General features: G+C 39.1%; 2 protein-coding genes across 2 annotated transcripts in view; both read right to left on the reverse strand.

The window, feature by feature from the left end:
* The window catches only part of LOC149831545 (uncharacterized), a 45,180-nt gene extending 35,057 nt beyond the window's left edge, over nt 1-10,123 (reverse strand). The window contains exons 1-4 of the mRNA XM_090013039.1: nt 10,099-10,123; nt 9,532-9,553; nt 4,888-6,706; nt 4,308-4,788 (exon numbers count right to left, since the gene is read on the reverse strand). Coding sequence (XP_089869165.1) covers nt 4,705-4,788; nt 4,888-6,706; nt 9,532-9,553; nt 10,099-10,123 — 1,950 coding nt within the window. The 3' untranslated portion in view covers nt 4,308-4,704. The remainder of the gene's footprint in view (nt 1-4,307; nt 4,789-4,887; nt 6,707-9,531; nt 9,554-10,098) is intronic.
* A 4,299-nt stretch (nt 10,124-14,422) lies between these two features.
* On the reverse strand, nt 14,423-17,562 carry LOC149831546 (uncharacterized). The gene is made up of 2 exons (XM_090013951.1): nt 17,128-17,562; nt 14,423-17,033 (listed from the first exon to the last, which is right to left on the reverse strand). The coding sequence occupies exon 2, from the start codon at nt 16,744-16,746 to the stop codon at nt 14,557-14,559; it is 2,190 nt and encodes a 729-aa protein (XP_089870077.1). The 5' UTR covers nt 16,747-17,033; nt 17,128-17,562; the 3' UTR covers nt 14,423-14,556.
* Nucleotides 17,563-17,980: the final 418 nt, after the last annotated feature.

The raw sequence follows: 17,980 nt of genomic DNA on the forward strand, positions 1-17,980 counted from the left end.
TTGAAAGAGAGCTCCACTTTAGAGTCACGTTCCATCGGCACCAAATATACTTCATTTCTTCAAAACTTTGAGAGGCACGCTTTCCAAGATGTCAAAAGAGAAGCCCAATCACCAACCGAGCTTTGATACCATGTAATGAAAAGAGGCGGAAGCACCAATAGAGCAAAAGTCACTCCTTAAGAGTGACTACAAGAGCCAAGAACACAAACACCAAATGTGCACACACAAAAACTCACAAATATAGGAAATGACTTAAAGTCATAAGTTGGATTTATTGAAGAAAGGAAGAGAAGGGTGTAAAAACCCATACATTTAAGAGGGGAAGACCTCCTCTATTTATAGAGGAGGGAAGCACTAAAAGGAACCACAAGGGGGGCTCCCTTGTAGTCGTTGGGAGCCCCAACGGTCAGAAATCTGACCGTTGGAGCCCCAACGACTACAAGTGTGGGCCCCCCTTGTGGTCATTACAAAAAGGAAAAAATAAAGAAAAAAGAAAAAGGAAAAAAGGGAAAAAGAGAAAAAAGAAAAAAGAAAAAAATACATATGTGGTTTTACAAGAATACCCCTATCGGGTATTTATCTAAATGAGAAATAGTATATATATACATATATGTATATATATACTTATATATATACGGATGTATATATATATAAGTATATATATATATATATTTTAACACTGAATGCCATTAGGTTTTCAGCTTTTAAACTCTAAAAAATTATTGCTAATTCCTAAAACAACCTAAAACAAAATTAGTTTTTTTAAAAAGAATACTACAACTAGTCCTAATTACACAACTAGCCTAGGCGCCACTTTTTTTAGGGAGTTTCATTGAAATTTTTATATTTCAAACCTTAGATCACATGGATAATGGATAAATTTGGCTTGAGAATTGATCCATGATCCAAAATTGAACCCTTGGGTTGGATCTGGATCCAAATTACCTCGAGAACCGCTCTAAATACCTTGAAAGTGCTCTATTTTCCTCATTTTAACTTGGATTCAAGTGAAATTCGAACCATGGCTTCCTTGCACCTCATTCCACATAAACATGGGTTTATCCTTGAAAATACATATAAATGCATGAATTATTAATAAAAATAATATGCATTTCATGCATCATCAGATAATTTAGAGATGCTAAGATGACCTAGTCTGCAATGCACAAAAACATATCCAATTTTTGTACATTTAAATAAAAAGTATCTTTGGGAATAATCAACTGGTCCATGTAATAGAGGTCTCCTTCTCTATGACCTTCCCTAATCTTCTTGTCGGACTGGAGATCCTGTATAAAACATCAGTTATAAGTGAAGGAGATACTACAACTATGGTCAATAATTTGGGAAACTGAAAAAAGATTTATATTAAGTTTTGACACAATTATGACTTGGAATAGAAAAATTTGAAGAATTTATAAAATTTTCAATTCATTTAATTTAAAGAGATGATCCATTCGAAGTAAAAAGCATTAGATCTACTTTAATTAACACTATAGTCAGAGAGTATAGTTTTATTAGGAGTCATATGAAATGAAGCACCAAAATCTAAGAGTCAAGAGATCTTACCGGGAGGTGAGGAAGAGGAGACAGCGACACTGGTTAAGGAGGATGAGCCTTTGAGGAGCGGTTGCAAAGCTTTTGCGAGTTGAGACAAAGACATGTTTTTGTAACCGGAGTTGTTGGTATCTTTGTCTTATTGAGAAGCTTCTTAGGTAGCTACTCTTTTCTCATTCTTTTTGAATTTTGGGTAAAAAGGTTTGATGTGCCCCGATTCTTCACAGTTATGACAAAAGATTTTCCTTTTTCTATTATCATTTTTTTAATCATATCTCCCATCATTGTTCCTTGGCTTCCAATTATTTTTGTTCAAACGAGGAGACCTATAAGGATGAGTATTGGCACCAGGTCTAGAAACTACCAATACATTATCCTTGGACACACTAGATTCGGTCATGGATTTTAGCCTTGTTTCTTTCATGCAAACTTAGGCTAAAATCTCATGTAAAGGTGGAAGCTCCTCTTGATTTTTGTTCTGGTGGATGATAGATACTCAAACATGTTCAATCTCGGACCTAAGCCCTCTCATAAATTGAAAAAATTGCTCACCAAGGATTTATTTTTTTCTACTGCGATCATCATCAATGGTATCCCAAATTGGCTCCATTTTGGCCATTTGGTCCCAAACTCTTTTAAGAATACCATAGTGCTTGCAATTGTAAATCTTATCTTGCAAGTCCCAATTATGGACACCATTATGTTGGGTGTAGGTTTGTTTGATATAAACCAGAGTTACCGGAAGCGCCTAAGCGTATGGAAAAATGCACTTTCCTGATACGCGCTTCGGAAGCGTGAAACGTCGCGCTTCCGAAACACATGGGGGAAGCATCCTCCTTTTTTGGGAAGCGCGCTTCCCCCATTTATGGGAAGCGCGCTTCCCCACACTTCCCCCATGCTTTCCCCTCGCTTCCCCATTTTTTCATTTTTTTTTGCTTCCCCCTTGCTTTCGGTTCACTTCCGGTTCGCTTCCTAGGTCGCTTCTGAGATGGTTCATAATTTTCTTCTAAGTGGACCCCCGCTTCCTTAATTTTTGAAAGTGCCTCGCTTCCCGCTCCCGCTTCCTCGATTGGTAACTCTGATATAAACCCACGCTTTATCGGTTCTCTCAAATTCCAATATATTTTCACAAGGTTTTTCACACATACTCCCCATAAATATGGATAGAACATTGGCATGACCAACATCCCATGCTTTGATAGTTTTTTTAAGTCTAAGAGAGCTTTTTTTCTCTTTGTCTTTAAGAGTTTCCTCTTTGATTTCACCATCTTCTCCACAAATAGATTTTGTGAGAATAGGTTGAGGTTCTGATATGCAGCCATCAACATAGTCCCACAAGTCTTTGCCAACTAAGATTCTTTTCATGACGGTGACCCACATATTATAGTTTTTCTCATCAAATTTGATGGGAACAACTGTAACTACTTTTTCGGCCATTGTACCATGAAAAGAAAGAGTAGAAAAAGACAAAAGATAGAGAGAAAAGAAGAGAAAAGGAAGACAAAAAATGTGTTGAACAAGTTTGATGACACTCTCCTTGAGGCAACGAACTAACGAACCAAAGCTTCACTCCGCTCTTCATGATCTTCCTCTTAATCTTCATGTATGAGATACAACCTAAGAGCATCAATGCTCTGATACCATGTAATGAAAATACAAAAAGAGTACAAGTGTGTGCCTCTTATGGACATACAAGAACATACACAATCAAGACCACTTATGGGTCAATACAAGATCACAACCATACAAGCCACTTAGGGGCTAAAACACAAGTAAAAAATATAAGAATATTATTAAGAGAATGCTTGTGAACAAACTTAACATACAAGAGGGGTTACACCCCTATTAATACACAAAAAGAAGCAAAGAAGAGCCATTGGGAAGTGCTCCCAATAGCTAGAAATATAGTTGTTGGGAGCACTTCCAACAACTCTATTCCAAGGGCATTATAAGGACTATAATGCCCTCGAGAAAAAAATAAAATACATTAAAAAGAAAAACTCTAAAGTGCCCTCTAGAAACACCACTAATTACATAATGTGTAATGACCAAACTACCCTTAAAAAGTTTCATTTATTACATATATATATATATATATATATATATATATATATATATATATATATATATATATATATATATATATATATATATATATATATATATATATACTTTAACAGCACGTTCCAATATAGAAGCTGAATACTGAGTCTTAGCTGCAACTTCCTCATAAGTGACTTGGATCAGATATTTGTTGAATGACTTGGATCAAAAAAATACCGTATTCAATTTTGTTACCTGAGTCTTAGCCCCTCTCACCCTTTCTCCTCTTGTCTCCTTCTCCTTCTATGGTGGTGGCACTACCTGTTTAACAAAGTATACATGACAGTAGAATGTTCTTGTCCTAAAAAAGGGGGATCAGGGGCGTGTTCCCAGCGATATGTGATCTCAAGTTAAGACCCTAAATGATAACGTCATGCTATTTAAAGTAAATTCTGTGTAGACCATTTTAATGCCACATAATCTTCAAATGGAAATAATTTAGACCAAAAATAGTAAGAAAACAGAATGTTTCATAGGGACCAAAAGAAACCAAGGAAAGTAGCTATAAAATATGTAAAAGAAAACAATAAATCAAGCTTAAAGTAATGACGTTACCATGTTAGAGAAATTTTATCGAAATAGTGTATCCAACTTATAAGGACAATGGAATCCGAAACAGTTATCTACAGGGGCATTTCGCAACTTACAAGCACAGTGGGTCTGAAAGAGTTATGCAAGAGCATTTCCCACAAGTGGCAGGTGAAACCATGTCCACAAGAGAAGTAATAGCCCCTTCTGCTGGACTTGGCATTCTACAACAAGCTACTCAGAACATGACAGAGGTTCTCATTTCAATCCATAGAAGCTTTCCTTTCAAGAAGTGAGAGATGCTCAGCTGTCCATAAAACTTGCATTTTCATTATAATTTAGTAATTTACCCACTGGTCATGACATGCTTTCCTTCTGCTGGACTTGGCATTCTACAACAAGCTACTCAGAACATGAGAGAGGTTCTCATTGCAATCCATAGATGCTTTCCTTTCAAGAAGTGAAGGAGATGCTCAGCTGTCCATAAAACTTGCATTTTCATTATAATTTAGCAATTTACCCATTGGTCTCCTTAAAAGGAGAAACTAATGAATCAACGTCACTTTTTCTTGGAAGCTTTGTCATAAATTTCGGCAGTACCTGCAGATAATTATGAAACTGATCATTCTTAGAAAGAATATCCACCAATATGGAAGCAGTGGATGCATCAGGCAGCTTTGTCATAAATTTCGACAGTACCTGCAGATAATTATGAAACCGATCATTCTTAGAAAGAATGTCCACCAATATGGAAGCAGTGGATGCATCAGGACGAATGTCCCTCTCAACCATTTTATGGAGAAAATGCTCTGCCTTTTGGATTGCATTCTTCTCGCAGAATGCTCTGATGATTGTGTTGAATGTGACAACATTCGGTTGGTGGTCAGTTTTCTCCATTTGTAAGAACAACTCCTCTGCCTCTAACAACAAACCTTCTTTACATAGGCCATTGATCATTATTGTGTAAGTTACAACATCAGGAAACGATCCTTTTGTGAAGATGTTGAAGAACAGCTCCCTAGCAGTCTGCAGCTTCCCTGCTTTGCACATTGCATCAATAAGGATATTGAAGATCCTGATATTAGGCTTCAGTCTACTACCATCAATGGCCTTAAACAATTCCATTGCATCCTCCAGAGAATTCTTCTTACACAACCCATCCAACAAGATCGAGTATGTCAAAAGATTCGGATTCTGCCCATGAGCTTGCATACGATCGAAAATTTGTAGCGCCATACAAATTCTTCCATCTTGGCAGAGCCCGCTTAACAACGTATTGTAAGTAACGATGCTCGGTTCGAACCCCTTCTGGAGCATTCCATCAAACATCTTCACTGCTTCATCTATCCTCCAAACCTTGCAATACCCGTTGATCAATATATTGTAGCTGATGACATCAGGATCACATCCCTTACCCACCATTGATTTAAAAAGCTTCACTGCATCATCTGTTCGACCAACCATACACATCCCATCCATCAATGTATTATACGTAACCGTGTCAGGCTCTTCACCTCTTCCCATCATGACCTCAAACAACCCAAGTGCTTCTTGAGTCTTCCCCTCTTTGCACAATGCATCTATCAACACATTGAATGTTATCTTATTCGGAGGAATTCCTCGATCCACCATCTCGTTGAAGAATTCAGTTGCCTCCTTCCACCGCCCCGAATTACAAAGACCATGAATCAAAGAACTATAGGTGACAACATCAGGAAAGATGTTCTTCCCAACCATTTCTACGAATAGCGCCTTTGCCGAATCGATGGAACCTTCTTTGCAAAGGCTGTCGATAACGATGCTATATGTAACAATGTTGGGCCTACAATAGCTATCTTCCACCATCTTCCTATGCAGCCTAAGCGCCATAACAATGTCACCTGCTCTACACAGACCTCTAATAAGAGTTCCACACGTGATGACATTTGGCCGGCATCCATTCTCCACCATTTGCACGAAAAACTCTTTCGCCTGCGCGAGCCGATCTTCGATACAGAGGCCATGAATCAAGGAGGTGAAAGTAACCGCATTTGGTTCATAACCCCTCTTCTGAATCTCCCCGAAGACGGCGAATCCGCAACGCACTCTACGCGTTTGGCAACAACAATTGAGCAAAATGTTGAGGGTGTAGAAATCAAACCCGATTCCGGCGCACACCAACCTCTTGCAGAGGGAAATCGCGTCGGAAAAACGTTTGTTTCTGGCGATTGAGCTCAATAGAAGATTGAAGGTGTGGGTTGAGGGGGTGGGTCGGATGGAAACGAGCCGATTGAAGAAACCCAATGCGTTTTGGGGAGTAACTGTTCCGGATTTGCACTGATTCTTGACAAAATCTTCGAATTCGTGGGTGCCCAAGATTTGTAGACTTGGAAACTTTGGTGGGGTGTTTGATTCAGCGGGAAGAGGGAGAGTGGTGTTAACTGGTCGGATTCTCTGATGCATGAATGGGTTCGCTGGATGCGTGAAGGTTTTGCAAAGAGTCCCTCCAAATTCAGTGGCTCGAGCCTTTTTCTTTAGCCTGCACCAGGTCACCCAAAAGAAAGTTTATGCAGCGACACAGGCTGCATGATTAGCATGCAGCTCCGCTGCTGATGGCCATCCATCTCATCATTTCTCGAGAGCCGATCAAGTGATCAGTCAAATCATTTTAAGAAAGTGATTTAACATCTTCGCCGTCTAAAAGTGTACTTAGCAGATCACTTGATCTGCTCTCCCAGATTGGACTGTTTTATATGTATTTTAGTTAAACTTCTAAAAATTACAGAGATGCAAATTTGGGATTTTATTTTCGTGAACCAGCAAAATTGACACTTGACAATTTGTTGTGTGGATGAGTTTAGATACACCTTGATGGGTCAGGTACCCGATCCGTTGACTGTCCTAACTTTCCCTTTTTTTTTTAAAGGCAACCTAAGGTTAGGCAGACCCTTACCAGTTACTATTCACATGCCATTGGGTTTGAACCTGCAATGTCCCACCACAAGGAGACGTGCACTGACAGCTCCTACCAACCACGGAGCCTCCTTGGTAACTTTCCTTTTGTTGATAATACCTGACTGTAGAGTTTTTTTGGTAGAATACATAGGAAGGGTCAGCTTCACTCCAGCTTACCTTTTGAAAAAAAAAAAGTTGGGGTCGAACAAGATAGCTGGCTCGTTAAGTTGCACTATCATAATTGAGGAGTCTCTGGTTCGAATTTTATCGGGGTTATTCTTCAGCTTGCCCATCAAAAAAAGAAAAATAAAAAAGCGAAAACGGTTGACTGATGGTCATAATTGCTTTGAGGGCCCAAACGCTCAACATTGCAGCCACGTTTGAAGAACAAGGAGCAATGCAGCCCTTTTCAGGAGGTCAAAGTTTAACCACATGAACCTGAGCCTGAACTGTTTGAGCTCGGCTGGTTGCAGTCACACCTGTATTCGAGCTCAGCTAATTTAAGCTTATTATCATTATTATTCATAGAAAGGGAGAGAAACAGAGATTTGAACCCGTGACCTCACAGTTAAAAGACAAAGTAAACAACCACCCTCATTCCCAACACTGCTTTGTGTTATACAGGACTAGGGATGCAAACGAATGGGATAGGGATCAGCTAAATACATAGAAAAGTCGGATCTGAATTGGGTCTAAATAACCAAAAACCAAAAGTGGCATACTAGATCCCGTTCATTTGCATCCCAACATTGTACCCACATAATTAAACAAGCATCAAGCACCCAATAAGATGAATTGGTAAGATGAATTGGTGATGCAAAACATTTTTTTTTAGAAAAATCACATAGCTGATACCAAAGTCTTTAGTAAATTTGTAAATCTCTTGTGCATTATTTGCAAGGTTTTAACATGTTTCGGTTATAGAAAATTCGTAGATACATTTGTTTGTACTTCGTTCTATATATGTGAATTTTATGAATATATGTACAAAGTTCGCACGATATATCGCTCCACTCATTGAGTATCGCAAACTCTCACTTAAAAAAAGTTTCACACATTTTTTTAGACCTAACGAAATGCGCAAAAAATTATGTCATTTATGCAGTTTTTTTTGTTGATAACAATTCCTGCGTGGCGCAAAACTGAAGTAGAATGTACAGAAAATGTAGAAGAGTTTGCAAACACAATCAGGTCTCCCATCCTAGAAACATCTAAGGAGGGGGAGGTAAAGAGAGATTCAACAAATAAGAAGTTTGACAAATGCGCTCACGTTGAGGTTGTTGTTAACCTTAACGACTAGATAGATGAAGTTGAAGACGCGGCCATGAAGAATGTGGAAGATAGAAGGGCGACAGCCAAAATGACGTGTGGCATTGTTTTTATCACATAGCTGCATATATTCACATGAAGCACATGTGCACACACTCAAGACGATCATTTTCAGGCTACAACCACTCAAAATTGATTATGATTAAAGATGCATCCAGAATGAAAAACATAACCAGATTGAGTTCATGAAAGATTGAGAAGAATCAGAGCATGAATGAGACTGTCACCAGTCATTGCTGATGGTGCTCAATTGTGCCACTTAGTTGGCCAACCAGTGACAGTTCCCATATAAGTTTCATACACAGCAGTCAAAAAGACAAGAAATGGGCATATTTCATAGCTGCTTCTGTCCCTCATAAAGATCATGAAGCACAAAGCAGATACAATGGCAAATTACCAACATGATTACCTGACTCAAAGCACAAGTTAACCAAATTACCAACATGATGCACCCAGTCATGTTGATCTTACCTCGGACGTGTAGCAACTATTCCTAGTGAATCTTTACGAGTCATGATAAACTAACCATTACGAGTCAGTTCTGAAAAATCAAAAACCTGACTAATAAAACCAACATACAATGAAATCCAACCATCTTCACATTTTTTGGCATGAAAATGTGAATGGCCAGAATAACTCAGAGCAGAGGTTATAAGAGTAAAGTTGTTAAAAAGACCGCTCTTGCCAAAAAGGCTGGTTTTATGTATGATGGTTCGACCAAAGAAGTGAACCACTCATACAGAGGATTACTCATTTACTATTAACATAAAATATTACTCGGGTCATGAGTTACACATGGTTGGGTCAAGATATCTGCTAATCGATAACATGCTACAAAGGAAGATTCCTTTGAGATGACAAGGATAGGATACAAGAAAATCTCCAATCACAAAATAAACAATCGAAGGCAGCAACATGTGGATGGTTCCCCATTCCAATGATAGAAATTTCAAATTCTCGCTTAGATGGAGGATATCAACTAAAAAAATCATAAAAAACAAAGCAAATGGATTGCGGAAGCAACAGTAAAGAAATACAAGAGCTTGCAAATGTAACCAAAGCAATTTCAGCTTTAGTAACCATTCAGGACTGAAACCAAAATCTGCAAATAAGTAAAAGCAGTGAAAGCCTAGCAAAAGATCCAAATAGCTGTACAGGATAGCATAAATGACACCAGGAATTGTTTAAAGAATGTAAAACCATAAGTACACAATCAATTTACCATGTTTTTATATAAGTTTGAGATAAAATCATCCAAAATGAGAACCAGAAAAAACCTATTTGCATCCGTTAAAAAAAGAAAAGATAACCACATGTAGCAGAGGCTAATTTCTTGAGAACTGCAAGTTTGAAATTATTAATTCTTAGAAATATCTAGTCAGGATATGAAAAACAAAATACTGTAGGAATAGATGCACATATGCTACACAGCACACTTACTAGATTCTTCACGTTTTGATCATTTCAGAAACTTGCATTCCACATCAAAATTGCGTCCATTGGTTCTCTGTACCCAGATAAAAACATCTTGTGGCCAAGATATGATAACATGTATACATATTGATAGAGAGCTGACATTTGCAGAGGAAAGAAAAACAAAAAGTTTAGCACTCAGGCACAATTGGTCTAGGACAAACAAATACTCACCTGCCTTTTTAAGTTGGAAAGCCATCTGGGTATCATTGAGAACATGACCAACAAAACCAATGAAAGTTTCTGATATTACTGGTGCTGGCCTGTTGGGATCATTCCAAAGATGGGGAAGGGGTTAAACTATGTCACATGGGTGCGGGTGCGGGTGCGGGTGCGGGTGCAGCACTTTAAAAAAACTTGGGTGCGGGGGTGCAGCAAAAATATAAAAAATTATATATATATATATATATATATATATATATATATATATATATATATATATATATATATATATATATAACCACACCCCAGGGTCAGGTTGACCGCACAGGGTGCTGCACCCGCGTCACGTTGACGGGGTGCGGCACCTAGTTGGCCGAATCCCTGTGACATAGGGGTTAAAGCATAAATCCTAACAGTACTCCCATCTGGGAGCACAATTGGTTTAGGAGGAAAGAATGACCACCTGCCTTTTTAAGATAACATGTATATATATTGATATTGAGAGATGAAATTGGCAAGGGAGGGGGAAAGAAAAAGTTTTAGCTGTTAGGCACAATTGTTCTAAGAGGAAAGAATGCCCACCACCTGCCTTTTTTTGATGAAAGCCTTCTTTGTAGCACTGTACATGTCCAACAAAACCAATGCAAGCTTCCCATATTACTGGCACTGGGATCATTCCAAAGATGGGCTACGGGTTAAAGTTTATATCCTAATGATACTCTCATTTTCAGGCATAATTATGGCGCCTGCAAGGTTAGAAATTGGTGCTAGAGATTCAACAATAGAATATGCATCTCACACCAGTTTCTGTCATTGCAGTTGCTAGAATCATGCTAGCAAATGGTAAGGACCAAAAATGCATATGGCACCAGACATCCATGAACACCAATGCGTCAAACAGCTATCCACAACCTGCTTGTTAATGATTGGCTAGATGTAGTAACCTGGTCAATCTAAAGACTTAAAAATAAACTTGTACCCCAGATGACTGCCATAAGGGAAGATGCCATGAGGCAGACAGCAGGGGAAGGTGTCACTTGTCTTCAGCCAGCAGTTGCAGATGTGTCACATTGTTACCAATAAGAGGATACTTCTATAATTTTTCTGCATTAGTGCTCCACCTAAGAGCCAAAATGTCAAGCTTATCATGAACAGGATTCCGATCAATGGTTCAATACAATATCAGCAACAAACCAGGGCCTGGAAAAATAACTGCATACTCTTGATGTGACAGTCAAGTGTCTTATTTTTTATAGGAAGTGTAACTACCCACTTATCGAAAAACAGTAAAACATTATTAAAGTCCACCACCACATAATTTTTCTTGCTAGTTTTACTCCTCCCATCCAATCCCCCAACTATCTGTGTGTAAAATTATTAAATTACTAAAACAAGCTCCAATGGATAACACCTTGCTTAAAATGAAATGAGCAAACCACAGGACACCAGTAAAATATTAAAACATTATAGCTTACAAACTGAAGATGAAAAATCCAGGTCAAACTGACACAATGACTTGGACAAATTGGCTATCTTGTAGAACCATATCATAGGTTCACTGTCAGTAAATGTTCTCATATGTTAACAAACCGTGTTACAATGTGAATAAGATGCAGGAATACTAACAGAAATCTGACCCGATGGTTTCTTCTAAAATAACTTCAGCAAGAAACCATAACATCTTTTTGTTTTTTGACAGGCAACCACTATATCTTTTGAAGCCAAGGAATGTAAGGATATGAACTCCTCTACCTTAGGTATGCTAGAATTTTCTTAGAACTAACATCATCTTACCATCAACCAATAAAGATAAAAAAGAATGGATTAGTTAAATACACTTCTCTTTTTTACATGTTCATAAAAACCATAAAGGAAAGAAAAGACATCCTAGGCAGCATCCAGAACAAGGTTGCATTGCCAATACGCATAGACAAAAAGGAACTAGAAAGCGTGTTAGATACATCTTTAGTTGTCAAAAGCACTAGTAAAAGGACTAGCCGAGGCCTAGGCGGGACTAATCGGCCTAGGCAGAACAAAAAAGTAAAAACATCAAGAAAAGCAAAACTTTTACAATAAATAGTTAAATTTAGCAACATATGATTGTAACTAGGGGTGTCAATGGGTTGGGTTTGGTTCGGACCCAGGTGGAACCAGACTTTGACCAGATTTTTGGGTATGGTATCGGTTCTGGACCTAGGTCTAATCGGGTCCACTATAAGAAAAACCATACCCGAACCCGATAAGAACTATATAAACCATACCAGGTAAAACCATATTTTTTATCATTTTTACATTGAAAAATTGCGGGTCTTAATCGGAACTCGGGTCTGGTATAAAATTTCACAAACTATATTCGGGTCCATGTATTAATCGGACCTTCGAGTCCGGACCCGGGTCTTAATCAGGTTTTCTTATTTATCATCATACCCAAACCCTACAGGGTTTGGTTCGGGTAGGGTCCGAGTAAACCAGGCTTGTTGACACCCCTAATTGTAACTATGGATGAAGTGAGTAATTAACATGTCACAAAATTCATGAAATTGCATAATATTGAACATACACCAAAACTTGGGGCACACCATCCGATTATTATTATTATTATTATTATTATATATATATATAGAGAGAGAGGATTATCCCGCTCCTGTTTCGTTAGGCCACTATTAGGCTTAGTTGTCAAAGGCACTAGGCGAAGCCTAGGCAGTGAGCCCCTAAAAATACTAGGTGAGGCTTACGCAGCGCCTAGGGAGACTAAGCAGTATCCCAAATAAAAAAAATAAAAAAAACATACAAAATATGTAAACAAACTACTAAAATTAATAACAAACATATATACAACATAAAATCAATCAACAATAAGCAATAGACAAATAATATGTTGTCGAACACTGTAAAGCAATTATATTACATAAAAACAGTCAAATGGATAACTCCAACGCTTATAAATTATAATATGAATTAAGTACACAAATATGTGTATATATATAATTATATATAATATAAACACAAAATATTGTAAATTTATAATATATGTTTATGATATGTTAATATATATAATTATATATATTTATACCTATGTCACACGGACTCTTCGAACAGGGCACCACACCCGCATCGCACCCGCACCCAAGCGAGTGTGACACTTGGACACAACTTCCTTTATGTTAGGTGAAGTCAACCATACTGAGGTCCATTTCTATCCAAAAGTAGATTCAGTTAACCCTAATCAAGTCTATTTTTATCTATATATATAAATACATAAATACACACAAATACACATAGTGTTAACTTAAAACTATTAAAAATTATATATATATATATATATGGGTTAATCTAATACATTAGATAAATTCAACCTTATTAAAATAACTAAAAAACCATTAAAAGAATGATACTTTTGAAAATGCATACTTACTTTTATGGGCATTATAGGTCTTTTGAACTTGGACATAATTGAAAAGTTAAACACCTTTTTAAAAAAGTAACTTTATGAATCTATCGAAGTTACCTTTTTGACCTCAAAAAGTAATCATGTATTTTAAATAATACATTCTTTTAAGAGTATTTTAGTTATTTTAATAAGGTTGAATCCATTTAATGTTAAACACTAGTTTAATGTTAGATTAACCCTATAGATAGATAGATAGATAGTGAACTAAAAAAATAGATTTTATACATGTGTGTGTGTGTGTGTCAAAAACACATGCACACATGTAAACAACAAAAATAAAAAAGAAGAAAAAAAGATAAAAAGGGAGAAAAGGAAGAAAAAAAGAAAAGAGTGGAGGGGTGAGATAAGAAGAAAAAGAAAAAAAAAGAAAAGGGGAAAAAAGGAAGAAGAAGAGGAAGAGGAAGAAAAAGAGAAGCGGAGAAAGGAAAAAAAGAGATGGAAAAAATAAAAATAATAAGGTAAAAAAGAAAAGCAAAAGAAGAAAAGAACAAAAAAGAAAGCTTTTGACGCGGGAGGAAGGAGACAATTTTTTTTTTTAAAAATGATAACCATGTCCCTGCGTCGTAGGCAGGGATAACCTAAGCAGCCTAGGTCGAAAAACAGGGCCCTACCGCCTAGACCCATAAGCCTAGACAATAGCCCTGCGCCTAGGCAGGGTTTTTGACAACGAATGATATATCTAAGCAATGAAAAGTTCAATGTGAAAAAGGCCTAGGATAATAAAGGAGACAACAGGTCAAGCAACTGAAACTTTGAGGGTATAAAACGAGAATACACTTGCATGCCCAAAATATAAAGCAACCAGCAGATAGCCTACCATTTGGTGCTTGCCTAAATAATTCTCCAACACAGAATTCCATTAATTTAGACAGTAAATAACCATGAGGAACAAGAAGGAACTTGAACCTTAATTTCCAATAAAATAGAAGGGCGTAGGTCTGGATACATAAAACATCCCTAAATTTTTCACAAGAACCTAAGAATACCTCAATAATCTAAGTACCATCGACAATTAAATCTTATATAGGAGTAGTGCATGTTGTCCTAAAGTGCCCTGTCTGATTGCAGCGGCTACAATGGACAACTCGCTTCACACGGCCACGGTCTTCTGCACGGATTCTCTTCTTCCTTGGACGACCCGGGGGCCGAAGAGACTTGGGTGGGGCAATGGCAATTTCAACTTTATTGCCACCATTCTGTGCATTCTCAGACAACTCCTTCCAGAGAGTTTTATCTGGAACAGGATGGATTGTCTGAGAGTAGGTCTTGCGATAATTTGTGACAGTGAAACAACTCTCAGTAAAGCGATGAACATTTTGTCGGCAGGAGATGAGCGCTGCAACAGCATGTGAACATGGCAGACCATACAGCTGCCATCCACGACATAGACAGCAACGATTTCGGATATCCACTATGTTGGTTCCTTCATGAGATATAACTTCAAATTCTGCTTCATTAGCACGAAGAACTTGGTAGGTACGAGCCCGTTCAATCGCATCTGCCACACGCCTTTCAGCAGATGGTACAAGTATCGAGTTCCACTGCATGCTAGTCTCCCTCCGTTCATTGAACCATGTCATCAGCTGCCGACGAATAGACTCCATCATCTGAACTATTGGTAATCCAGAAGCCTCGAGTATCCATGAATTCAAGGACTCCACAATATTTGCAGTTAGATGTCCAAACCTTGTTCCCTCGAAATAAGCAGTAGCCCAAAGACGAGGTGGAATACGTCGGATCCAATAGGCAGCATCTTGTGATATTTCCTCTATCTCTAGTATTTTAGCCTCAAACTCAATAACAGTGAGAGCGTATGCAGCCTCCCAGAGAAGGTTCACGAGCATTGGATTGTTGAACTCTTTGCGGAAGCTATCACTAAGGTGGCGCATGCAGAATCCATGGAATGCAGTGGGAAAATTTGCCTCAACCCCATCTATGATGCCTTTCTGCCGATCAGACAAGATGGTAAGCCTGGGCATGTTCTCAGTGTTCACTTCAAGAAGATTATGCAGTTCAGACAAAAACCACATCCAGGCATCCTCGTTCTCCTCATCAACAACTCCAAATGCCAATGGGAACAATGCACCATCACCATCAAATCCAGTGGCCATGAGCAAAGTCCCCAAGTATTTGCTCTTTAAAAGTGTTCTATCAAGCCCAAGAAGCGGCCGACAGGCATTCACAAAACCATAAATTGAAGCATGGAATGCAATAAAGAGGCGCTGAAAGCAATTTTCAGGCCCCGTACCATATACTGAAGCAATGCTTCCAGGATTGGTCCGCTTGATTTGATCACAGTATTGTGGCAGAAGGCGATATCCTTCCTCAAAAGACCCACGAAGAGCAGCCATGATACGCTCCTTCCCACGCCAAGCTTGCTTGTACGTCAGGGTGATACCATGCATTTTGTGAATGTCTTCAAGTATATCCTTTGGTTTGTACTGTGGGTTCTCTCTAAGACGGTCCTCCACAGAGTTGGCAACCCAACCAACAGAAGCTTGTTGATGCCCTAAGTGTGTGATGCCCCCACAGGAATGCTGTTCATTAATGGTCCTTATTGTAAAGGTAGGAACACCTGGAAGCTTTGCAGCATGAATTCGCCAGGGGCAACCTTCACTAGCACACTTTGCTGTGAATCGTGTCTTGTCCGACTTCACGGTCTGAATCTCAAAGTGCATGGCTATAGCAGCATCCCTCAACGCTCTTCGGCAGCTTTTAACATCCGGGAACTCTTGGCCGACTGTCAGCTCATGATTTGGGTTACAAGAAAGTGTGCGAATCTGACGAATGGGCGTAACGAGTTCCTGAGTTGACACAACTGGAGGGTCATTCACAGGTGCAAGAACCAGCTCGTGGCCCTGTACGCCACCCATATCTTGATTCTGGTCCATTGCCAATTCATGGTTATCCCCGACAGCCAAGACGTGATTATCAAGCCCGTGGCTCTCTGAGAGGTCCAACTCATGCCCCTGCCCGAGCACCATCTCCTGGTTCTGCCTGAGGGCGAGCCCGTGGCTCTGGCGAAGACCCAACTCATGCTCATGGGACTGGCTCAGATCCAAGTCATGTTCATGGCTCTGCCCAATGCCCAAATTGTGATCATGGCTCTGGCCGAGCCCCAAATCATGAGCTTGGCTGAGGCCGAGAGTGTGGGCACGGCGCAGATCCAAGTTGTGGGCCTGCCCAAGAGCCAGTTCATGGTTTGCCATCAATGGAACCCAGAAATTTCACACACACAAAAAAAAAACAACCTTCTTTCTCCACCAACAATCTCACGAAACAATCCCAACTCAAACAAACCCAAGAATTCCCAATGTTCTTCAAGAGCGACCTAATCAATGAACTCCAGAACAGAACCAGCAACCAGAGAAGCCAAATCATCAGCAAAAATCCCGCCTTCCATTACAGTACACAAGCTGTCGTCTCTCAACCGCAGGGGTGCAACAAATCAAAAACCTCGTCGAATTCCCCACATATACACAGAATTGCCCGAAAACTCCAAAAAAAAGAACCCAAATTCACATTTCAGCAAAACACAGAACACTCAGAAAGAAAAACAGAAACGAAATCAAGAAATCCGCATATGGTACCTCGAAAGATTAGGGGCAAAAAGGAACCCCAACTCGAAACCAGCCGGAAAACCCTAACTCCCCACCACCAAAGTTTCCGAAAACCGGCGACCCCGCCGTTCAAAATTCAAATCCTTCTCACGATAACAGAAGCACAGCAGAACAAGAAGAGATCCCCCCTCGAACCGAATCCCCCCAAAACCCTAAAACCGGGAATTAGGGTTAGGGTTTCCCTCCCCCCCACAGGAGTGAGGGAGAGTGGATTTGCAGAGTGAGTGGGAGGGAAGGGAACGGAAGCGGGGTAATGGTTTTTGCTTGGTAATTTCTTGCTATTTTGGGGGCAAATTTTTGGTTTGGGTATAATTGGCAGGCAGGGAAAGGAAGAAAGGGAAGGGCAGTGGGAGGGAAGGGAAGAATTGCAGGGGCAGGCGAGGGTTTTCGTGAGGGGGCAGAGAAAGAAAGAGAATGGTAAGTGGGGGGAGGGGAAAAGACGTGGGTCTCCCTAAAATAGGCCCCTGAGTTACCTTTCGCCCTAAGGATCAAGAGGTCTCCTCTCTCTTTCTCTCTCAATAAATAAATAAATATATTCACAAATCTATATATAAATTAAAAATTTATTTTGCTCGAGAAAATATCAGTACATTTAAATTTTATTATATGAAAGACTTCATATAATATGCAGCGACCTGCTTGACAGCCACTCATCTTGGCATTTCTCCATATGAATGTGGTGTTCATCCCCAAAAATGTTGAGATGGATGGTCATCAGCAGTGCATAGAGAATGACCTCTATATGAAAATATAAGCGAAACAAAAAATATGTAAAATAAATAAAAAGCATAGTTATTGCATAAATAACGTGACAATATCGTGT

Source organism: Nuphar pumila, chromosome 7 (assembly GCF_984573655.1).
Source record: "Nuphar pumila chromosome 7, dmNupPumi1.hap1.1, whole genome shotgun sequence".
Classification (NCBI taxonomy): domain Eukaryota; kingdom Viridiplantae; phylum Streptophyta; class Magnoliopsida; order Nymphaeales; family Nymphaeaceae; genus Nuphar; species Nuphar pumila.